Source organism: Solea senegalensis, linkage group LG13 (assembly GCF_019176455.1).
Source record: "Solea senegalensis isolate Sse05_10M linkage group LG13, IFAPA_SoseM_1, whole genome shotgun sequence".
In the NCBI taxonomy this organism is placed as follows: Eukaryota; Metazoa; Chordata; class Actinopteri; order Pleuronectiformes; family Soleidae; genus Solea; species Solea senegalensis.
This window is the reverse complement of record NC_058033.1, coordinates 831,088-856,160: the sequence shown is the minus strand read 5'-3', so window position 1 is coordinate 856,160 and position 25,073 is coordinate 831,088. Positions and strand designations below refer to the sequence as shown.

The following is a 25,073-nucleotide window of genomic DNA, read 5'->3' as shown; positions in this document are numbered from 1 at the left end:
TATATATATATATATATATGTATATATACATATATATAAATGAATTGTGCATGTGTGCAAGAATCAAGGGAACAAATGATACAGAGAGAGAGGGAAAAACTCCCCAAATATTTTCAGTCTTCCACAAAAGAAAATAGTTACATTTGACTAAATCTTAAATCTTAGCCCCAAGTGACCTATTGCAAGAGTTGTGTTGGTGTTTGCTAAACTCAGATGCTTCACTCATCATTTGGAAACAGTTCACCACAGTGTGTCCAAGTGTCTGTGCGTCCGATGCTCGCCGACTTCTCCACAGTCACAAGTCTCTGATTTTAGGAACACTGATGCTCTTCGCAGGGACGGCATCGCTGAAAGTGACGTCAACATCTTTAAATAACAGTTTTGGGGATGACGCGGAGATTTACGCATCAGATGGACACATGGCTGCGTCTGCAAACTGCAGAGTCTTTAAAGCAAAAAAGAAAAAGAAAAAAACCCATGCCCACCTGCATCAAACTGCCAGACCACTGAGGGCATAATAAAGGGCATAAAAGGGCACTGCAAAAACCTACATAAGCCGTAAAAGCCATGCCACATTTACACCCAGTTAAGGGCTATTCTCTCTTAAAGGGACATGCGCACAGTTTACAAACAGAGGAGGCAAGAAGACTGCAGAGAAAGCACCAGGGTTGGGAAAGTTGCTCTCAAAGTTCTCACCCACTGAGATATTTTCATTTAAAAGCCTAAACAGTTTAGGTATAAATGAATTTGTGCCAAAATGGTCATTTTAGTATGTGTAATGTAATGTGTCATTTTGGTGCAATAAGGTAATTGGTCCTTTAAAAGTGCAGTGTGTAAAATTTAGATGATGTTTCTTAATTTGGTAAATTAAAAAGAATATCTTTTCACATCTATAATCACCTGCTTTTAAGAATTGTTGCCATTCATCACCACAGAATGAGCCTTTTATGTTTATAGCAGGGGCTGCGTCTGTGTCTGGACCACCATGTTTTCACAATGACACAATTGACATATTATAATAATAATAATAATAATATATATATGTATATAGATGTTCTCTCCAAATTGATATTTTGACACACATTTTGACAACTTTGAAAACTGCAGTAGACTGTGTTGTGATTTGGATGAAAGCCCTAAACTGAAGGCTACATAGGTTCTCCTATGTGTCTTCACTACCTGTAAAGCATGTGACGTGACGTTCCCAACCCTGTAAAGCAGTGAGCGTGGCAGACGAGTCACATGCACACTATGGGAAACACATAAGTACTAACCTTTGGCTCTCTGGCTGCTGGGTACTAAACATCATACAGACAAAACAAGCAGTTGCGTGATGAAGAGACCTTTCAGCACCTTCCAAGCAGTCAAGTTTCTTTTAGCATAAAGGTATTTCCACGTCAGAACTTTTCATCTGCGTCCGTCGCTTCATGCAGTTTGAGCCTCCCCCTCTGTAGAAATCATTATTCTGTGGACAAACGGCAGTGAGCAATATATGACCGTTTTGGTGGTTTTTTTTTTCATGATTGAAGAATTTTTCCTTTTTTGTTTTCTCATACATGATACAATGTTCCTGCGCAAAGTGGATCTGCGCACACACTGGAAGCATAATGTCGCTGAGAACATGCAAGTTGTTTAGTATACAGCGGAGCAAATAGTGATGTTTCCCGATGTCACCGTCTCCTTCATCCTCCTCTCAAAACATCGTCGGTCACTCAGATTTGCATCTTCAAGCGCGGGACTCTTTCTTTGAGTGTGGCTTATTTCCCAGCAGGGCGTCAATCTCAGTGACGGTTTGCGGGGTCATTTGGGATAAAATCTGCAAGGAAAGGGACGGCAGTCAGTTCAAATGTGAAATGTGCTCGGACGTGTAACACCCAGACTACTATGTTTTCATTTGAAAAGAGGGTTTTTTTAGATCAAGTTGATGTGAGTCCAGACAAAGTGACAACCAGCGGTCCCCCATAAGAATCTGAACCCCATTTTTGAAGCCTCCAGAATCCCTGATTTCGCCGCCACAGTACCAACTGTCTCTGGTGTCCACTCGTACAGTATTATTGATCTTATCTTATCATCTATTTTCCTCTAAATGGGAACATCAGTCCATCCACAGAGTCAGCATGTAGAGGCAGACAACCATTTACTCTACAGACCACTCTACAGAGTGTCCAATTAACCAATTTTGCATGTTTTTGAACTGTGGAAGGAAGCCGGAGTGCACAGAGGGAACTCACACAAACACAGGGAGATGCAAACTCCACAAAGAAAAAAAACATTGTGCTCCAAATTGGCGACCTTCTTACTGTGAGCCCTGAATGGCAACATCCATCCATCCATCTTCTACAGAACAGATTTGATGCATTTTAAACACAAACCTAGTAGTATGGATGTTAACATTAGAATCACATTTACTGGTTTATTCTGCTTTAGTTCAGTCTGTCTATCAACATTTTCAATGTGGGGAAAAATATTGAAAAATAAATACCCGAAGGGCACCCAGGTTCTCAAGTAGCTGGTCTGTGTTAGAAACTCCCAGAAGTACCGAGCTGACTCCCTCACTGCGCAGACACCAGGCTGTTAAAAAGAAAAGAGTGAAAACTTACTACATTCATACAACATAACACTGTTCAAAGCTAAGTTTTTCTTTTCCAGTGATTACAGTGAAAGTACCTGGTACCGGGGTATTTTTTTAGAACCTGGAATAGTCACGATCACGACGTCCGACACAAGACACAAACTGAACAATCCTGAACTGTAGATCAGTTAAAAAGATGTAAAAATCCTGGAAAAAATCTCAATATTTTAACCCTGTCTGATACCAAACCAAGTAGAGCCGAGTAGTGCTAGAGTAAAACAAGTACATGCTCACTGTAGGATGATGTTAATAACCCTGTGTCATACCTATGGCTAACTGTGCAGCAGTGCAGCCCAGTCTGTCTGCCAGTAGATGGAGTTCCTTGATTTTGGCAAGCTGTCTGCGGCCCTCCTCACTGTTCACTCGCTCCTTCAGCCACTGGTAACCCTTCACCGGCAGCAGCAGCATGGAGAAAGGCATTAATGATGCATACACTGATTTCACACGACAATAGCTCACTGATTTTTGGTGAAAAGAATCCAAATCAAACTGACCTTCATTGCCGCTCTGGAGCACTCGGGTACTCCGTCACTGTATTTCCCCGTGATTAATCCACATGCAAGTGGAGACCACGTCATTGCTCCGACGCCTGAGAGAGAGGAATAAGTGCAGACACGTGATGAAACAAAATCAACATTCAGTTTAAAAAAAAAAGAAAAGAAACTGAGGTGTGAAACTGTGCATGTCGCACCAATCTTATGGTAGAGCTCAGGAAGTTGCACCTCGACTTTATCCCTCTGGAAATAGTGATACTCTGCCTGCTCACACACAGGTGGGATCAGGTTGAACTGGCGTGCAACTGAGTACGCCTCCTGGTGGCAGAGACGTGAACAAAACACCGCGGTTACCACTCCTTACTTGTGCCGTAAACTTTGTTTAGAATGAGCGATGAATATTTACCATGATTTCCATGGCACTCCAGCGTGACGTTCCCCAGTACATGGCCATTCCCTGGTTAATTACAAAGGTCATAGCTCGTACAATCTCTGGAGATCAAATCACAGGACAGCACACTGTTATTTAAATGAGTCTAATGGGTCTCAGCAAGCAAGAATGATCAAGTATCTGTAACTGACCTTCCATTGGACTGTTGACATCATTTCTGTTGGCAAAGACGATGTCCACATAATCTAACTGGAGTCTTGATAAGGATCCTCTTAAACCTGTCGTGAACAACACTCAAATATTTATCATTCATAGATAGATGGATAGATAGATAGATAGATAGATAGATAGATAGATAGATATATAGATGGATAGATGGATAGATGGATAGATAGATAGATAGATAGATAGATAGATAGATAGATAGATAGATGGATAGATAGATGGATGGATGGATCATTACCTTCAATGATGTGCTTTCTGGAGAGTCCTCTCTCTGTCTCTGCTCTGTGAAGTGAAGAAAATGCACATTATTGACGTTCTCATGAAATGATAAAAGCAAATGAGGGTTTTGAATGTGGAAGAAAAAGAAAATCGAGTTTATTGTCTATTAGTGTTGCACTTACTGGCCTCCCCAATAGATTTTTGTTGTGATGACAAAACTTGAACGCCTGCACAAAAGGGTGAGGAGCACAGTTTTAATAAGAAAGTGTCAATCTTCTGTCTTATTGTTTATTTTGTATGGTGTCATTTTTCATTAAGCAGGTTTTCTTTGCCTGTTATTATCCACAGTACATCTGTAAATCAAATTGAGAGGCTACAAAAGCTTTATTTCAGATTTGATTTGTTTTGTCCAGAATAAAAACATCTCAAGCATTTGTGGCAAGTCAGAATTATCTATTCTAATCTATGTTTTTTGTCTATGTGAGGCGAAAAGTTTCCCTTTGAGATAACTGCGTAACAATAATAAACAAAAGAAAAGGAGGATTGAGGATTAATGAGCTTTCAAAGATTGCACTATACTAATGATCTCAAATGAAGCTTTCCCACATGCATGTGCATCACAAAAAAAGAAGAGTAATAATACCTCCATCCTTTCTTCTTGATAATGTTCCCTAGAGTAATTTCCGCTCTGTGGAAAAACACATTATTGATTGTGAAAGGTTGTTGCTACACAACAAACAATAAAGAAGACTCATGACATCAAAATCAACATTATACAGTATGTTCCCTGTATACAGACTAATAATCTTAAATAATCCAATTTTTGCCAAATTTCGACTGGAATTTTATTTTCCGCTTTGACATTTTTGATGACCCATCTTGTACTCACACGTAGGGATGGGAATCGGTATTGGTCAGTATCGGTATCAGTCCGATACTGGTTAAAATCACTGGATCGGATATCGGACCGATAAAAGTGTTGTTCATAAATGGTCTAACGTGACTGTATCAGTAAATAATACTGATACCAATATAATCAGTATCGGTAGATACTTGAGTTTGTGATATCAGTATTGGTCAGTATCTGTATCAGTCCGATACTGGTTAAAATCACTGGATTGGATATCGGACCGATAAAAGTGTTGTTCATAAATGGTCTAGTGTGACTGTATCAGTAAATAATACTGATAGAGATATAATCGTATCGGTAGATGCTTGAGTTTGTGATATCGGTATTGGTCAGTATCTGTATCAGTCCGATACTGGTTAAAATCACTGGATCGGATATCGGACCGATAAAAGTGTTGTTCATAAATGGTCTAGTGTGACTGTATCAGTAAATAATACTGATACCAATATAATCAGTATCGGTAGATACTTGAGTTTGTGATATCAGTATTGGTCAGTATCTGTATCAGTCCGATACTGGTTAAAATCACTGGATCGGATATCGGACCGATAAAAGTGTTGTTCATAAATGGTCTAGTGTGACTGTATCAGTAAATAATACTGATAGAGATATAATCGTATCGGTAGATACTTGAGTTTGTGATATCGGTATTGGTATCTACCAATTTCCATTCAAATGAGTAAACCTGTATGTTAATTTCTAACACACATCGCTGCCTCAACTTGATATGCCGTTAAGACGCTTAAACTGAGCTCCCCGCTGTCGCATATCAGTTCAAACACTCCACAAATGTCCTCCTCTTCCTCAGAAACATCACTTTCAGCAGATATAGCGGCAGCAAGACGTCCTCCACATAGGCTTTATTTTGAACGTGTGAGTAGGAGGAGTCTTCCGCGTTTATCTATGTCTTCATGCTGTGTTGTAACTACTGGTTACTCTACATGACTGGAACACCTTCACTCACAGCTTATTCTAACTGAGAACACGTAAAGAAGGGAGGACTTTTAAGGACATTTGAATGCTCTCTGCGTTTTTAGTACCGATACAGAAAAAACTGCGAGTAGAAGAAAAGCGTATGATTTAATTGGTGCTGAGAGGAGACGTAGAAGTCTGACCTTCCAGAGGCGTACACCTCCGCCGTGTCAAAAAGGTTCACTCCGTTCTCATAAGCTATGGTCATCAGGTTCTCAGCCATCTGAGGGAATAAAAAAAATGAGACTGAGAAAGGGAGGCCATGGGTGAATTCCAATTACTCAGAGGTCGCCCATGAAGGGCACCATGCAGAGACGATAATACTTTAGAGATACAGACATTATCTCATCAAGCTGCTGGAGTTTCAAGGTCTGAGGCACTTTCCACTTTCTATAATTGTGAAACTGAGATTTGCATTTGCAGTGCCTGCTATTTTCCTCAAAAGCAACAAGAGTGACAACAGAGAGAGAAGGGAGCTCTCACCTCATCAGAGATCTGTGATCCAAATGTCACCCAGGTGCCTGAGCAAGAAGAGACACACAGAAACGTTTGTTTGGCTCCAGAGGTTGAAATAGAGATGTGCGTTTCCCCGCATTCAAAACAACTCACCTAACCCGAGGCAGGAAACTCGTAGGCCTGACTTCCCCAGGTTTCTGAGGGGGGGGACACAAGCGAAGACACACAAGCTGTGAGTTTCAGAAACAAACAGTGGAAAAAAGACAGTGACGTGAGGGCATTTAGAATATATATGCACACACTTCAGTCACAGCAGCACGACTGTACACTGATGTGTGCACGTGGCAAGCAAAGAGGAGAATAGTCCTTATGATTAGAATTGATTTCCTGATTCTTTAAGTGATGGAAACCAAGGAACTTATGCTTTACTTACAGTATGTACGTGGTGGGTACTATGTGTACTACCTACTGTATTATACACAGTCATCTAAGCGTGTAAGAAACTGTTGATATACTAAAATGTTGGTATATTTTATAGCGTATTACTGTATAGATTCTTTAAAGTTCAGTATCGATATGGAATTTAAGCTACAAGCAGCATTGTGTGGGCCCTGACGCAAATGTTTATGTTGCTATGAGTTACAAAGTGTGCAAATCGCTAAGTTGATCACCAACTTTAAAATGGCCATGGTCGCGATAGACTACTTTGTTTGTTGTTTGTTTGGGCTGTGACATGTTTATACCAGGTTTTGTGGAATTAGGCGCATCTTAGTTTCTGCTTTGTCCTACAGGGTTTTCGCCTTTGGGGGCGCTGCTGAGTGATTTTGCACCACTTTTATGCATTACCCTATTTTATAAATATAAATATAAATGCCAATGTGCATCCATTTTCACCAACATTTAGTATGTCGGAAATGTGAATCGTTGGGCAGAAGAAAGATGTAATTAAGGCTCCAAACCACTAGTTGGCAGCAGACTTTTGACTCTGTACCCCTCCTTCCAACTGTAGATACAAATGATATATTTTTTTACCAGCTATCCTTGATATGATTTTCAATGCAAAAATCTAAATCTTGTAAAAAAATTGGAATATGAAACAGGATGTAACTTAAAACTACTACACTAACACTAGAGGTTTGATTCTATAATAATCGTCTGATAATATCACTATGTTGCTGGATGTGAAGTCTTTCTCACCTGTGGTTAAATTGTGTCTAATTATTTCTGAACAGTTGACCTTTTATCCCTCGTATGTGAACCCGTTCAGTGTATTATTCTCGGCAGGTGAAACAGTCAGAGGGAAGAGAGCTGGTCTCAAAGCTCTTTTGCTCTGCACAGTCAAAATGTTCCATAAGCTGAAGAGGAGTCCATTACCCGTCGCGCCACATTCGATTACCCCGGCGGCTGCGTTTGTGATGTGTGAGCAGGGAGAGGCGGAGAGCTGCATTTCTGACCACAGAGAGCATCTACAGCTGAAAATGACGTGAGCTTTCATGCTCGCTCTCCTCCTCCATGTGTGCTCTCCCCCATTCCAATTAGCTGGAGAGCCAGCTGGAGAGGCAGCAGAACTGCAGTGCAACTCGCTGCTTGCAGTCTTTTCATCTCCAGCACCTCGCCCCTCTCTGCCTGCCTGTCTGTCTGCCTGCATCCTCCACAAAAAGCAAATGCAAAAAGACAGACTGTCAGAGCATTCAGGCTCAGTCCAATCAAACGAGTCCTGCTTTTATTGTCTCTGGTCTATTTTTAAATCCTGACCTTAAGCTATTTTTAGTTCTCTGCATATGTAAGCATTTGTGTCGCTCTCTTGAGTATGTGTGTGTGTGTGTGTGTGTGTGTGTAGGAGTACATGGGTGTGAATCACATTCTGTCAAAATAGCACACACAGGTCAATGGTCAGATATTCTATATAAAGGGAACAAAGAGTCAGTGGGGGGGTTTTGATGTAGCTGGTTCTTTGCTCTTGTTCACCGATGACAGCTCAGACTATCTCACACACTGACAGTCACTTTGAACACTGGTAGTAAATATAAATGAGGCACACGGGAGATTTCCTCTGAAGCTTGTTCTCCCATGCTGTTGTTTTTGTGACATTCCTCAAATCACACCTTTTTGCCTTAAATCCACCAGGGGGAAGTTAATAAAATATTACCTGCTGGCTGGGAAAACAGGTTCAGTCAGAGAGATGCATGCCTTAAAAAGCTTGAGATTCACTGAAAGGTCTAGTGTGTCATATATCAGAGGGTTCTCTGGGAGAAATTAAATGCACTACCAATAAATATACGTGTAATTACTTAAAATAAAGGTACTTGAAACAAGGGCAAGGGTTTTTACAGCAGTCCAAACAGACAAACTAGCCAGAATGTGCGTGGTTGAAGCAGAAGCTTTGTTATTTAGTCTAAATATTCTTTTAAAACTGTGATGTCTCAAGAATAATGTATAAATAATAATAATGGCTAAATCTTGTAGTGGCAATGTAAAAAAATACTACAAAATAATACAGCCTATTGGTCAGAGGTCTCAAACTCGCGGCCTGTGGGCCACATGGAGCCCTCCAATTGATTTCATGAAGTCATCAAGTTATAATGAAATAATAAAGTTATTTCTGTGTGTTTTCTTATTTATAGAGAAAAAAAATAATTCTGTAAAATATCATCACAGATATCCTTATTGCATTATCATGATTCAATATCCCTATTAAACAGTTGCTGCAGATTGCCCTGGCAACACTAATCCACCTTTGTTTTGTTTCTACAGTAAAGACACAGCAGAGTCTATGTGTGAGAAGTACAAAATCATGAGTCAGCATTATACGAATATCAAGCATCCATCCACTGTCTCAGTGCGGAGCTTTTTAAGGATGGATAAGACAGTGAAGATAACAGACAACATGTTTGGTTTGTAACTGTTGTGCCACATAAAACATCTTTTCTTCTGGAGGACGTCACGTCGCTGTTTCTGTGTGTGACAACTGGTCGCCCCCTCCTTGCTCTCTCTCAACTCCAGCTCCCTCTGCAGTGCTGCAGTCTGCTAAATTACTATCAGTGAGTCTGAGGAAACACATGCTCTCTCTTTCCTCTTACTATCTCCCCTGTGACAGGCTTCCCCTCCCTCTGTCTCTCTGTCTCTCTGTCTCTCTCACACACACACAGACACTCTGACACTCCATCTGACATGGATTTGGTGCACGTTAAACGCACAGATTGATGAGATCTACTGTGCGCGGGGGTCAGCGCGGCGGCTTTCCGCATGGACGTTCACGCTTGACGGGGGATTAGACTGGAGCAGGGGCGCGGATCTACATACTGTCACGCATGAACGCACACATGAGGAGGGCACACGGAAACACAGATGCTTCTCTGTAGCCTTTAATAAATAGGCCCTGCTATGTTTTCCCTTATCTATTTATTCTCCCACCATAAATCACCCACTCCAAACAAGGCGATTATAAGGACCATACATTTCATACATAATTAATGGAGGGGAGAAAGGAGGCACACAGGTGCTCTGTCATGGTGTAGTCAGCATTTTAACCCGTGCTGACATTTACAGTTAGTTTTCACCTGAGACGCAGAGGAAGACACTCCATGCAGATGGTTCAGGGGTTTGTTTTTTTCCCCGCAGTTGTCATAAAATGCCACACACATGCTGAGCAGGCTCCTCTTCCAGAGGGAAGCGGCGCACCTAGATATTAATAACACATCAGTGTGTGACATCACAGCGTGCGTGTGTGTTTTTGCCTGCAAGCTCACTGTTTGTGTGGATGTGCTCTAAATGCATTTTCTGTCCGCTCTCTTTAATTAACACTGGAAACTATGTTTCTAGCTTTTAAAGGGTCAGTTCATCCAAATTACAAAGAAGCGTTCTCTGTATTTAGCCATGCGGTGATTTCTGCCCTCACCAGTGAATATAATGTCATCTGTGATCCTCACAGCACTTTAGAAAGCTGAAACCAAACCATCCTTCAGCACGTCATTCTGACAGTGTGCTAATTCCTACCTCTGCTATTATTACTAATGTTACATGATGATTTTAATTCAACCGTTGGAAAAGTAGGGCTGTCCTAATTACAACATACCCAAGCTGTGAGTGCAGCAAATAGAATAAAATAGAACAATTAAGTAGCAGAAAAGAAAAAGTGAGCCGTTTAGGGCTTTAGGGCATTTTGTGACTTGTGCAGAACCTGTGGATACTTTTCCTTTTACAGTCCTTGCTTCTGCTCTTATGTAAAGGCATGGACTAATGACATTGACACTGCCAGAAGACAATATGGGGCATTGACATTGATTCACTGCTCTTTTCAGAGCATCAGGCATCCATCCACAAACAAACACTGACAACTGGATGCCTCGTCGAACAGCACTGCCTCTGCATTCTCCTTCATCTGCTTCATGTATTTTTCTGCACACTGGTATGAAACGTTTGCGTGCGTGCAGCTGCACACAGCGCCAGTTCGTTCTAAATGAATTTTTCACTTATATTTATAACTACACATTAGACTGTCTGGATGCAGTCCTCGAAACCTTCACGAAACAGCTCAACATCTGTAAAGTTGAAGAGTATACTTTTATATAGTCATATTATAGCTAGTTTCCTTCTGTCTGAATATAAATTAAAATGACAATTTAAAGCCAAATTACTTCATTTTCAGTCAATTATTATCCACGATGACTACTTGTGATAACTATAGGGAATTCATCAGAAGGTAAAGCTGGATTAGGGAGGGATTATTTATATAGGTAAACACTGTTATCTCTCTGTCTTGGGTTTGTCCTCTCATCATTACAGTTTTGAGGTTTCTTTGCATCCTAATTACTGCTGATGCCACAATAGTGATCTTTTCACAATTGTGAAAAACAAGCACTCGGAACTGTACTCTCTCTGTGAACTTCCCAATGATTGGTCAAAGTCCAAAGGCTGGATCTCTCAGAGGACGTAAATGGAGCCTAGAGGAGGTGCGTAAGTGCAGTTCTCTCTCAGATCATTTGATTTTCATTACGGTGAAAGGTTATTATCAAATTATTGATCAATAATGCCAGAAATATCCTGCCTACAGTACCTTCAAATACTTCTAGTCTCCACAGGGTTACACAGAAGTGAGAGGGGTAACTGCTAACGCCACATTCATCACACACAGAGTGTGTAATCTCGGCCACCGGGGATCTCTCAATGGAAACAACAGCCCAGTTGGATGATTTCAGGTAACAGTGAGACGTCATGGGAATTGTTGTCTTGTCTCATTTGGTTAGCCTGCACGTTTACACTTTATAGAGATATGTTCAGTGGCACAGCATGCAGCAAATACATGCAATAATATTAACAAACAAAGGGCAAACAACGTACAGCAGAGACTGGTTAATTAAAGTGAACAGAAATATGGCTATCTGTGAATTTAGAGTGTTGGGAACATTTTTGGCTAATTTAAGTTTACTATACTCCGCACAATATATGAACATTAGTCTAGTTTTCATGCTGAAATATTACAGATTACATATTTAAAGACAAGTGTCCTCTGGTAGTTAAATAAATGAAACCAAATGACCATAATCAGACGTTTTATTTTGAGGGGGCGCAATCGGCAAGTCAGTTTTTCAGATGGACTGTGGTAACATAGTCCAGTGGTGATATGCAGTTACCACATATCACCACTAAAAACACACAACAAGACGTTTTTGTCTGTATTTTCAGGCATTTGTTCGCATAGCATTTTCCACATGTATCCTTGTCTGTTAGTGTTTATTATTATTATTATTATTATTGTTGTTTAGAGAAATGTTTTAAGTCTGTATTACCTGTCTGAATCCAGGCGTGTTCAGTGTCCAGCATCTGAAAGACGAGGCAGGGAAAACAAAACATGCCACTGGTCTGAGTGCAACCAGTTAGCCAGTCCTTCTTCTCATACCAGCTCCTGTCTTTCGTTTGCTGTTTTATGGCGACGTTCGGCTGCTCAGGTCCGAGTTATATAAGTCGAAGCTTTTCTTCTATGAAACGGCTTTTTTTTTTGCAGTGACAGAAAGTTGTTTGTACTTTTTTTCCACGATGAAATCGGCAATTAAGCGCTGGTAAAGTTAGCACAACTTACAGAGAAGCGAACGGAGGCATTTCCGTTTCCGCCGGCATTAGGCCATGTCCGCTCTGAGTGATGCGTCAGTGCGTATGACGTAATCACGCTGGGGCGAGGCCTCCCGGAGCCCATTGAAATGAATTGTAGGGTCCAAAATGAGAAAAAAAGAATCTCAACATGTAAGTCTATGAGAGCGTCTGACTGAAATCGTCTCAAGGGGGCGCGGCTACGGGGGGAGTGAAACTCAGGCTGCTGATTGGACAATATTATTAAGACTTAGACCAGCAAAATAAACTGTTTTTTATTGTGTGGCTTAAGGAGGCCGGTGCACTGTCGCCCATTATGGGCCAGCCGCCCCTGACCATAATATCTCTGTAAACCTTGACAGGATTGTTCATCAGATAGCAATGATTCGATCATTACCTCTAACAGCTGTCGAGAGTTTAAAACTCACAGTTTTGAGTGTACTCTGTTAGAGAACTGAAGCTCTCATGTATCATTGAATGTCAGGACACTTCAGCTCCTGATCCACATGCTAATTCAACTGAATATGAAGTTGTCTGTGGACATCAGCTTTGTTATCTGGGTTAATGACTAAGCTATAATTAAATGCTCTTCAATTAAAACAATGCATCCCGGCGTTAGAAGATGGAAATGAATAGTTTATAATTGAACTGATAAGACTGTGAGATCTGGTTTACAGCTCGTTTTAAAGGCTGAAAACTGACATGGTCTCAAAAAGCTGGGAACCAGAGGACCATGTCCATTTTTATATACACTTGATGGACTCAAGGAAATTGCAATCTGAAGTCTCATATCTGAAGCATGATATTGAACTTTTCTTGACAAATGAACAAATAAGCTCTTTTCTTTTGACAAACAGACATGTTTAAGTCATTGACACGGCCCTGAATCATTTATGTTTGCATGACTGTCCCTGCGTCGTGCATGCTCCATTCTCTCACTCATGCATGAAGACAGAGGCGAGCAGCTGTGTGCCACTCATACAACAACCCCTGAGAAATGTTCACCAGTGGCAAATAAATCTACACTGGCGAGGAATCTGACCTGCTTACCAGGTCTGATGTTTGCGGAAGGAGAGAGAGAAGAGAGAGCGAGAGAGGACCTTGTTACCATAGAAACGGACAATTTGCTGACTGACACAACTTTGCCTGAGTGACTCAACAGGTCCCACCAATAAAACGACTCCAGGCTTATTTATACTATGTTGCTCAATATTTGACCTATTTTTATTCGAGTCATGGGATGTTTTCAATTAAATCTCGAAACATTGAAATGTTTCCGTTGTCTCCGCGTAAGAACACGCCTCCAGCCGTCTCAGTTTGTTGATAAAATTGAGAAGGATGTGATTTAGAATTTGACTAAAAAAAGACAACAGGAGCTCAATAAATCAGAACAGCAACAGGGAGGAGATGTTTTGGTCCAGAGCCTTGGATGCCTTCCTTTTGGACGGCCACTTATAGCCTCAGTTATGACTGAGCATCCTTCATGAGCACCAACATTTCCACTAATAATTGTCGTATAAATCTGGCTTATCACTTTTGATTTAAAAAAAAAAAAGAAATGGTGGGGTGAAAAAGCCAGAAGAAAGGAGATTAAGCAAATGTTTAATAGATTTGGGGCAGTGGGTAACAGCAGGGGATCATGGGAGTGACAGCGCGCCGCAGGTGCCTATTGTCTATGACCTGCAGCTAGGTGATGCTCAGGTTAATGAGACAGCAGGGGTATTTGAAAACATGCAGTCAAACAGGGCAAACAGAGGTGACAATACTGCGGCGCCATCTGGAAAACAGCACAGAGATGAGGTCAAAGTTACTCGTGATTGTTCACTTGTTCGCGCTCTGTCGTCGTATTCTTTTGGCCTCACTGGTGTGTGCGCGTGGATTCACTGCTGCTTCCTCCTGGCCTCGGTGGTGTTGTGTCTAAAATGGAGAGCGCGTGTCCACCGACAGAATGTGCTTTGAGCCCACATCATTGCAGCGGGGACTGATAAGCGACAGCAGTGTTGGCTGATTAGGAAATGAGACAAGCGAAAACTATGCCTAGGGTGTTGCCACTGGCAACTGGTGCTGGCCATATGCTATACAGACTTATTGTTCTGCTGCACTCCCCATTAGTGACACTTTCCCAGAGACTGCAGAGCCACGAGAATGTGTGCAATTCTCAAGGAAGAGAGGAGATCTCTGGGCTCCTCGTTCCCTTTTTAAACATCCTATTAAATGAAATCTAAATTGACTGACAAGAATGGCAGCAATTCAATCAACCTGATTAAACAGGAAAACAGGTCATTAAAATCCGCCCCGAGTTATTGAATTATACGGTGGAAATAAAGGAAACAGATGGTGTGAGGGTACAACCTTAGATAGATTATGGATGCGTTCATGTTAAATGCATGCTGCATATTTATAAATGTGGACATTATTTCCCACTGAACCCTGCTGAAGCTCTGATCCATCAAGGGGAACAAAACTAAATCTCTTTCCTACATTATGACTCAGTGTTTTTGTCCATATACACTACTCCACTGCAACACCATTCTATGAAAATGAAATGCTTTTTAACCTGCGTGTCCTCGGGTGATTTTAGAGACGCTTTTTATTAATCTGTGGTGAAGAGCAAGAGGCCAGGGCAAAATCTACATAAAACACAGCAGCCTATGGCAAATGCACCCACTGCACATTAATACTGTCTGTTACAGTGTGATAACACTATGGCTGTTTGCTGTGGATTATGTAAGCGTGTTTGCATCCATCAGAGTAAGCGCTTTTAAGAGTTAAATGTCACTTCTTTTTTTTTATAGTGTCAGTAAAATCACTGCTGACCGAGTTACTTTCATCTGCAGTGAATGGACACGGAGGCCGTCTCATAAACGGCCTGAACTTGTTTTCAACTCGCATGTCAAGAATTAGAAATGAAGAAATCCCAACTGGTGGAGTTTCATGACGAGAAAATCCCCGATCAGATCGCCTGCGGCTTGTTTCTCGTGGGGGATTTGCCACCGATGCTCATCACAGTAATCTGCGGCCTCACAGATAATCCGGAAAGGTACTCTATGAGAGACATTAATTGTATTAAGTCCTAAAATGACCGTGATGTGTCCTCAAAGATTAAGGAGACATGATAATGATACAGCCAGTTCATTCACAATTGAAACTTTCATTTACAGTTTGGTGTTCTTTTGTCTTCCAGATTTAGATTGAATTTATGATATCTTGAAGTATTAAAGCATTTCATCCATGTGTCCGGTCTGAACACATGGATGCTTCAGAGTTTGCCATTATTGTTGGCGCGTGGACAAATGCTCACGTTAAACGGCTTATATTTCACGACAGTTGTAGCAGGCGATACCGTTTCCCAACTGCAGGGGGACCCAGAGAGCGAATCCTACACTGTGTTACTTTAAAAAAGCCTCACAACCCTTCTCTAAATCATGTTTCGACCAGAGGAAAAGCAAAACGAGGCTCTGCATTAGAAATGTGTTTGAGAGAGATAAGAGAGGAATTTAACGACAGATGTCAGTGTGGATACTTACAATTCTACTTCAGCCTCTTGTACACATTGTTGTTGATTTAACAGATGTGTTTTCACAGCTCGTAATTGTGGCCTTGTCATCTCCGTCACCATGCGATAATTATCTGCTGCTGACAGACGCACTTTTCACCTTCAATCTCTGCCTGTTGGTGACATGTGTGTGTGTGTGTTTGGAAACTTCCCTGCAGTCTTTAACGTGTGTAACATCTGCAGTGCAGAACTTTTGCTGATGTTTTTGTTCATGTAAGATCTAACCACAGCTACACTGAGAGAGTTGTGTGGAGCTGACGGACTGAATCATTATTGTATGATTACAACCAGCGCTGCGTCAGACCCGCCTGGCTCCTCAGCTCCTCCATGAAGACTCACCTGTACTTCATACTGGTGTGGCGCCCGATGGCCTCCTTCATGTGGGCATGGCCCTGTGGAGTCTGACGGGACCCAGGACCCTCCCTGGCCTTGACTGAGCCTTGGGAGGTGTAGTTGCCGTTACTCCCTTGTCCACTACCTCCTCCTCCCCCTCTGTCGCCACCTCCTCCTCCCACCGCCACCGCCACCTCCACCACCGCCGCCACCTCCTCCACCACCACCACTGCCACCACCACCTCCCACTCCCCCACTGCTTCCTCCAGGAGGTGGAGCGGTGCGGAGGCCACAGAGCCGGTCCTCACTGCGACTCTTGAGGTTGTGCTCAGTGCAGGCGAAGGACACCTGCATCCTGACCCTGCTGTCCGGTGTCTCTTATCGTGATGGTTGGAGAGTTGGTGAGCAGAGAACCTGTATGTTTAACCGTGATGTCTGCTACTGCTTGCCACTGTCTCCCCTCCTCGAATCGTTAGTGGCAAAGCAGGGATGTTCATAGAAAAGGGCTCCGACGGGGCAGGTCAGAGATTTTTGGCAGGAGTTGAGTCTCTAACATGTCACACGCAGAGTCGCCGTCTGCCCTGTCTCCTGTCTGGTGATGCAAACCTGGCAAAGACCGTGTTCAGCCTCACAAGATGCATCAGGGCTGCCCTCCAAAAAATCACCAGGAAGCTTGTAAGCTCACAGCAATCCCCCAGACAGATTTAGGGATGTGACAGTTTTTTGGGAAGCCCCAAAACCACAGTGCAATAGATGCTTCCCCAGAGTGTCAGTCCTCCACACACATGCACAGGCTCCTCCACGCACACATACATGTATATATGGCTTAGGTCGGGTGGTGTAAAGCACTTGCCAGCTTGCTGTCTCCTCTTCAGCTGAGGTTAGTTGTGTCGGACTTGAGCTGAGGAGAGTGTGCTGCAGCAATGACACAACCACAGCTACAGGCATCCTCGCGCCTCGCGACGGAATAAGGCATTTTTCAAAAACATAGGAAAGGTTGCGAGGCGGGTGCGCGTCACGGGAAATGAAAAAGAAAGAAATGATGGTTGAAATTACATTGCCTCGGTCCGGAGAGGGTGGTGGGGATGCGAATTCACACAGTCACCGCAGCAGCAGCAGCAGCAGCAGCATCACGCAGCATCAAATTGATGCAAGAGGGAGAGAGAGGGAGAGAGAGAGAGAGAGAGAGAGCAGCAAAAACACAGTTTTTAAAAGGTGAAGTGAACCAGCTCGTTCACATACCGGCAGCAGCGGCGGCGGCGGCGGCGGCGGCTGTGCGTGTGTGCAGCTCTCCAATAATCCAGTCCTCGGTGCACGGAGGTGAAAAAAATGCCGGCACAGTGGCCCAAAAATCAGCTGCAGACATTTCACGCGCCCGTAGATGATGGTGATGAGGAGGATGATGATGATGAAGAGGACGATGCCGCCTCTTGGCTCTCCCTCCACGTCATGTTGTCAGAGTCCCACTTTATTTTTTTTTTTACAGAGACTCCAAAAATGTTCACGACGCACAGGCAGTGTGTGCGCGCGCGCGCGTGTGTGTGTGTGTGGGTGTGGGTGGGGGTGCAAGATGCTCTCTCTCTCGCGCGCGCTCTCTCTCTCTCTCGGGTGTGATCTCTACATTTTTCATCATCACACTTGTGTACACACATTTCATCTAATCGTCGTATTATGTTAAGAAGCCTCTGTACTGCTCATATATTTGTAACATTTTTAAAAACAAACAGCTCTATTTTTGTCCATGTTATGCATATTGATGTGTATATGTACCGTTTTAATCGCCATCATTTTTAATTTTATTCTTTTTTCCCCCGCTTCACTGCTGCTCCACCACACCCAGCTCCACTGAGCATTTCTTCACTTGTGTCATCATCATCATCATCATCATCATGTGTCTTCCAAGTCACATCATCACGTCATGTTAAAAAAAAGTGATGGATGTGTCATTTGGTACCCTGCAGGGGCGCACCAAGAGGCTTTGGGGGCCCAGGGCAAAGGGGACTCGGGAGGAGGGCCGTTTAATTGAACGAAGTGGAACTGGGCCACGCTAGCTCTGACCTGTGCGATTAATAACGCACATTATCTCAGGACACTTTACATGGTCAGGTCAAGACCTTCCAGTGATTACAACAGAGGAGCACAATGAACATGCACTTGGCTACAGTGGAGAGGAAGAACCAGGAAGACGTCTGCGACAGAACCTGACCCAGCAACTCACGCACGACAGCCGATCAAACTGTGTTCACCGTTCAGACAGTTGTTGTTTTTTATTCCACTGCCCTGCTCCAACAAACCTGATTCAAATCAGCTCGTCACCAAGCTCTGCAAGAGCCTGATAACAACCCATTCATTTGAATCAGGTGCAATATCTAAAGCATACAGGGCAGAGGTCCAACATGGATATGGTCTGTTCTGGACATGGTGTGTTAAGGAAGTAGAGATGTCTCTTGTTTGACTAAATTGTGACATTGTCCAAACTTGTTGCATCCAATGTATAGATCATGAGACCCAACATGTTTCCAACACGTGGCCTCGTGTTGGAACATGTGATGCCTACTGTGATGAAAATACTAGAGCCGGTAAACGACACTTGCTTCCTCAGTTGCCGCTGGCACAGAGTGAAGGAGGAAGACTCAGAGTCAGAGGGCTGGTGCACTTCAGTCAGCGCTCAAATGCTTGCTCTGCAAATACCTGTTCCTTCCTGTGAAGAAGCTTAACCGGTGCACACATTCAGACAGTCCTCATTCTGTCAATGACGCCTTGTTTGAAAAGCTATATCTGCAGTTCTAATGCTTTTCAGTACACGTTTGGATGGGAAGTTCCCTTCTCTACATGCAGAAAGAAAATGTGACATTTAAGAAGAGAGGGCTTCATCTGTGCGTAATCACAGTGATTATACACAGAGGCACATCATCACCTTGCCCCAAGTGCCTTCATAGTTTTTATTCCCCCTCATACTTCATCTCCATGTACAGCACTGACATGTGGCTTTTCCTTATTTCCTTATATTACCTATTGGGACATTAAAGTGCAGATCTCAGGAAACGAGAGAGGAGATGACCGTGCTTCCACTGGAAACTCTTTATGCAACAGATTGCGTCACGGGAACGTCCTTGAACAGCATGTTGTTCAAGTCGAACATAAAAACCAGCAACAAAGCTCATTACTCTGCGTGTGTCTGGTGGGGGATCCTTTATAAACGCTCGGCAGCTGAAATAACACACTTAACAATGGTTTACATAATGCCACTCTGGTCAAACTGTGAAAACAATCCTGTAACACACGGTTCAAACGTTATTTCCAATGTCCAGTAGAACGTCTACCGTGCATAACAACAAACACAGTGACACGTGATCATTTTTGCTGCAAAGTTAACAGCTGGTTTTAACTTGCTTGGACTAAAGCGAAGAGTGACAGCTGAATATTGTTTGTGGTCAGCCTCTTCATGAAACGTGCATATGGTTTAAGCAGAATACTGAAGGCCTTTTATTCTCAGTCAAAGAGGGACAGCAAAGTTCTGCCTCAAACTTGTTTTTCTTATGCTTTTTGGTTCCATCTTGAAGTGATTTGGCTTCACATTGTTTGTCGGAGGTCAGTGCGAGGACGTTTGGACTCAGTGCAACTTTTAATCTTCATTTTTGTACAAGTCTACACATTCAGCCCTTGTCTTATCTGCATGTCAATATTTAAAGGTACAGTGTGTAAAATGACGCACTCTTTATTATATTTATTACAAGGGCTACTGTAAATACAGGTTAGGCCTCTGTAGAGCTGACCTGGCTGTGTATAATAGAAGTATTAGGAAATAGTTTCCAGCAAATCCTGCAAATGAATGAGAGATAGAGAATTTAGCTGTTTTTATTGATTACAAGTCACCAATTTGAGTCCAGAGGAAGTTTAGTGCGTGGTGCATCGTTCCACCACACACAGGGAGGTGTTGAAAGTACAGCGATGAGGAAGCCGTGTTGGAATCAGCTGTGGTTTGATGAGTTCTACATTCGGCTGCATATTGTGTTACTTCTCTGCTTTTAAAATCCCTGCAAGTGCCACAGGGCTGATTTGTCCTCACGCCGAGGTGACGCTGCCACCTAGAGGCAGATTTACTGATGTCTTAATGACTGTAGTCTGAGATTCAGAACATTTAATTAAATCAATACTGATGCAAAAATAAAAGCAGGTTTGAATACTAGACATTTTGAGTGCTAACATATGAACAGCACATGACTCTTCATAGACATAGTGTGTTGCCTATGAAGTTCAAACTGAATCCCTGTAAATCTCTGTCCCCTGCTGTCGAATCATGCGTCATTAACCCCAAACTTCTGCCCCAGTGACGCGGGTCCTATCAGGCTGCACTTTTTGGTGGATGAAAATAGACAATGGTTGATATACCGAGTCTCATTTACACATTAACATTAGTGATCCGGAACAACCACATGGGTCTGCAGTTCAACCACATTTATGCAGCGCTGCTGTGCTTTGAGCTCTCATCAGGCGCCTGATTTTTCTTTCTAGGTCACTCACTGGTGGGAAAAAAAAACAAAAAAAGGGAAAGTACTGCAAATAAATTTCAGCTTTTTTTTTTTCCCCATTCCACCATGAATAATGTCTACACTCACTGCAGCCCTCTTCAAACACTCATGCATTAGTAATTTCCCAGAAAAATATTAATCATGTTATTTAAATGATCTGATGCTCTCTGTCTGAGTCTCTGCTTAACCAGTAGTTTCCTCTTTTTATAAGCTGCAAATAATCAGAGATATCTTTATTATCATTATAATAAAAACTAAGTGGCTTCCCGTATTTCAAATATTCACACGAGTTAGACCCAGAGGAAAACCAGTATTGGTCGCAACTCGTCTTTTTAAGTACATTGCCACGTAAAATAACGGCAGAAATACCCCAAAAGGAGACTGAAGGATTAAAAAAAAGCACATCTGAAGTATCCAAAGAGCACTTTTGTGTCATTGCCACAATGACTCAGCAATAAAAGTAAAAATGATACAAAACAACAGAGTAGAAATGCAACAAATGAATTCCATGTTTTGTCTTGATGTGATCTTTGAATGCTCAGATATTACACTCTCATTGCAGGTTTTCATAGAGAATAAACATATGACATTATGATCTCACGTCATTGCATTGATGCAAACAGGACAAATATCAGTGGGCCACCTTGTGGTCACTCCCCTCTCACCTGTAGACCATCGCTGAGCGTTCAGCCTCACACTCGGCCAGAGAGAGGCCACATTCTCTGAGGTAGAGCTCCAGCCGCCGCCGCTCCACCAGCCTGTGCGCCGCCTCCAGGATCTGCGAGGCCAGGGCCTCGGACTCCCTCCTCTGGTCTGAGGTCTTGCTGCTCCTGGCTCCAGTTTTGGCCACAATACTCCCTGAAGAGGAGGACGCTTTGGGCTTCTTACTGAAGCCATAGAGATCTTCCACTGAGTACTTCCCTCCTTTTCCTCCTCCACTACCTCCACGGCTGGCAAACATTGCTGTCTGGAGTTTCAGTGCAAGAGCTGGTTTGTCTACTTAAGGCAACAGTGGAGATAGAAAGGAAACAACAAAGCAGTGCTATTTTCAAAGAGACTCATAATGATTTGAAATATCCGGGCCAACGTTGTCAAGTATCAAAGTGCTGGAAAGGAGAACTTAAAGCACCTGGAATTATCAAAAGGTCTTGATTGTTCCTTTGTTGAGTCTAAATCCAAAATAAAACAAAGCCATGTTGTCCAGCAGCAGCAGCAGCAGCATCAGCAGCATCAGCAGCAGCAGCAGCAGCAGCAGCAGCAGCAGCAGCCGCTACACCCAGTCACAAACAATGACTCCTGCTGATGTGAGGTGCTGTTTTGAATGAAAAATGGATGGGGAAAGCAATCAAGCATCTTTCTCTCTTTATCTCTCAAAGGAGGGAGAGTCGGGGATTTGTGTTGAAGCCCCACCAGCTTACATTTGTTGAGATTAAGAGAACGCTCGGATAAAGTATCTGTGGCGGAGGTTACAGGAGTTCAGCTCTCAGACCTTTTCTTGACACTAGTAGTCATACTTTTTTTCCCCTTACGTGGACAAACGATAACTCAAACTTCACCAACTTCCTCCTTTCGTTGGCTCAAACAAAGTGAAGCCTGGTACTGGCACAACCCGTAGAGATGTGAAGAATGTGTCAAAGAGAGAAGAAAAAGAAAAAGGTAGGGACAGGACGTAAAGATGGACAGATGGGAGTCCTATAATGGAAAAATATGATGCTAATCGAGAAAGGACAGATTATCTTCCCATCTGTAAACACACGGACATCCACCTTTTAATCTCCTGCAGGCATATCTGTTAATCTGGATTAAAGATCTAATACTGAACAAAAAATGATTTGAATCACACATGGAAACAATTACAACAACACTGTGTCATGGTAGAAGGTGGAAGTCTCTATTTCAAAAGAAAACTATTGATCGATAATCAAACTTCGATCGATTCATGTAAAATTAAAACAATGTATCATTGATTAATTCCAAATACTGACAGTTCATTGACTGTGTGAGAATCCATTCATGTCTCTGTGTCTGTGCTCCTCCATCTTCCAGCGGTCATGGTGGTCAGGCACCACAGTCCTGTCTCTGCTGCAGTGGCTTTTAGAAGCAGAGATCATCTGGGATTAAGCCGCAGCTATAATCTCTCTTTTAGAGCGACCACAGTTACTCAGGCAGCTGGTGGAGCTCAGTCCCGATCTTCAGTGTAAATTGCAATCCCGAGCGTTTCCAAGCCAGAGATGGGAGCGTGATTCTCCGAGTTGTGGGATTATTATGATGCGCCGTGAAATGATGAAGTGGTCGATAGAAAAACACGTGCCTGCATTTCTGTGAGTGCACGTCTGAGACATGTCCTGGCATCTCTTCATAATTCCACTCATTTTTGCATCTGATACAAAGGAAATCCATTGGAATCAGGATTGTGTGAACTCATTTTAAATCTTAAGGACATTTGATAATATTGTGTCATAACTGTCTGTCACTTTAATGTAATATGTCCAGCTGTAGGGAGAAGTATACATACAGAGACATGATGGGGCCACAGGCATTGGAAGTGCAGTTGGAAAAAGAAGATTAAAAAAACATTAAGTTTGGTTCAGTGTTCAGACTTATTTTACTATAACTCTGAGACACACACACACACACACACACAGAGAGAGACTATTTGAAAAGCTGTCCAGGGCTTTTGTTCATGATTCCTCACACTTCAGATAAAAAACTGTTGAAAATAGATCTGTCTGGAAGTGTGACAACATGCAACACACTCTTTGTTGTACTATAAATAACAAGACGTCAACACTGTGTGTGTGTGTGTGTGTGTGTGTGTGTTCTTTTTTAAACGGTCTTTACAACATCGAGGTTATTTATTAGTAGTTAGTTGACTTCAGTGTATGGACTAGAGAAAGCAGACAGAGAGACCACAACATATCAAGCTCTGTGGGGACGAGCATGGGTTATTATGCCAATACTAAATACTGTGTATTTCTACTACTACTACTACTACTACTACTAAAAATAATAATGATTGTGTTGGCCCACAGCAGATGGCGCTATGCCCTTGTCTTACTTTTCATGTTCTGCTGACTTTTCATGTCTGCTCTTTGACACGTTTGACACAGTGTGCACAGATGAAACATGCACATCCCCAAGATGGACGCCAAATTCAAAATGTCCGACTTCCTGTTGAGTTGAGGCCATGGTCGCGACAGACTTTTTTGTTCGTCTTGGGCTGTGACATGTTACAACAATCAAGTTTCGTGAAATGTGGTGCAACATGTGTATTCCCCTCATTTTAAAGACATATTAATAGTCATTTCTGAGGTTTTGGTTAAGGTTAGAGGTAAGTTGTTCATTGTGGTTATGTTAAGTTAAGTTAAGTTAAGTTAAGGGATAGGCATTCACTAATTAAGGTAAAGGTGTGGGATTAGGCTGTGTGTGTGTGTGTGTTGAATGGGTGGTTCTGTGGTGAACGGCCAAGCAAATCATGACTCTGCTTTTCCTTCTGGGATGTAACACGCCCCGTGTCCTCCAGAGGGCGACAGAGCAGCGCAGATGAGTAACAGCTCCCCTGACAGTCTCGTCTACAGTCCTCAAAGTTATGAGAAGATGAATTTTGAGAAGGACTCCTCCTCCTCCTCCTCCTCCTCCTCCTCATGATGTGTCAAGGAGACAGACATTGTCGTCCACACCTTAATTCCTTTTTTATATCTATGAAGACATGCAAAATAAATGAATGGATGATTTTGGATTCACTTAATTCTGGTTCAGTCCATCCACAGCTGCACAGATGTGCAGATCTGCAGCAGCAGCAGAGCTGAGATGCTGCTGTTGATGCTGATGATGCTGCTGCTGCTGCTGCTGCTGCTGCTGATGATGATGATGATGATGCTGCTGCTCGGGCTGTGGCAGCCTTAGAACTACCCGTCCATTGCAGCGCTTTGCTGTATGCGTGACACGTCGGGGCTCCATCGATTCAGACAGCAGGTTTTCTCTGTGAGTGAAGTTGAAGCTGATGGCTCGGATCATAATAAGCACCAACCACTCCAGCTCAGTGAAGTGTCCAAACACACGTGAGTCACAGTAAAGGACTGTGATATTAAACGATATTGTATTTCTTTAACCATCACAACACACATACAGTACACTGTCGCTCCGCTAGGGGGAGCCCATAACACAGTAAATACTGTATATCTTTTGGTTGGGAGGTAAATCCTTCTATTCTGGGCTTGTTATATATTCTGAGGAGAGAGGTGCGCATTGCATCTCATTTTCTTT

The 25,073-nt window shown here is 42.7% G+C and overlaps 1 protein-coding gene across 1 annotated transcript; it reads right to left on the bottom strand.

Moving 5' to 3' along the window:
- Positions 1-1,397: 1,397 nt before the first annotated feature.
- LOC122780056 (voltage-gated potassium channel subunit beta-2-like) lies at positions 1,398-17,431 on the bottom strand. Its single transcript, XM_044042829.1, is given in 16 exon segments — positions 1,398-1,816; positions 2,483-2,571; positions 2,899-3,019; positions 3,127-3,221; positions 3,324-3,444; positions 3,533-3,618; positions 3,709-3,795; positions 3,981-4,024; positions 4,144-4,188; positions 4,605-4,649; positions 5,987-6,066; positions 6,327-6,364; positions 6,453-6,496; positions 16,282-16,451; positions 16,453-17,190; positions 17,332-17,431. Coding segments are annotated over 15 exon segments (1,332 nt in total). The 5' UTR covers positions 16,630-17,190; positions 17,332-17,431; the 3' UTR covers positions 1,398-1,726.
- Positions 17,432-25,073: the final 7,642 nt, after the last annotated feature.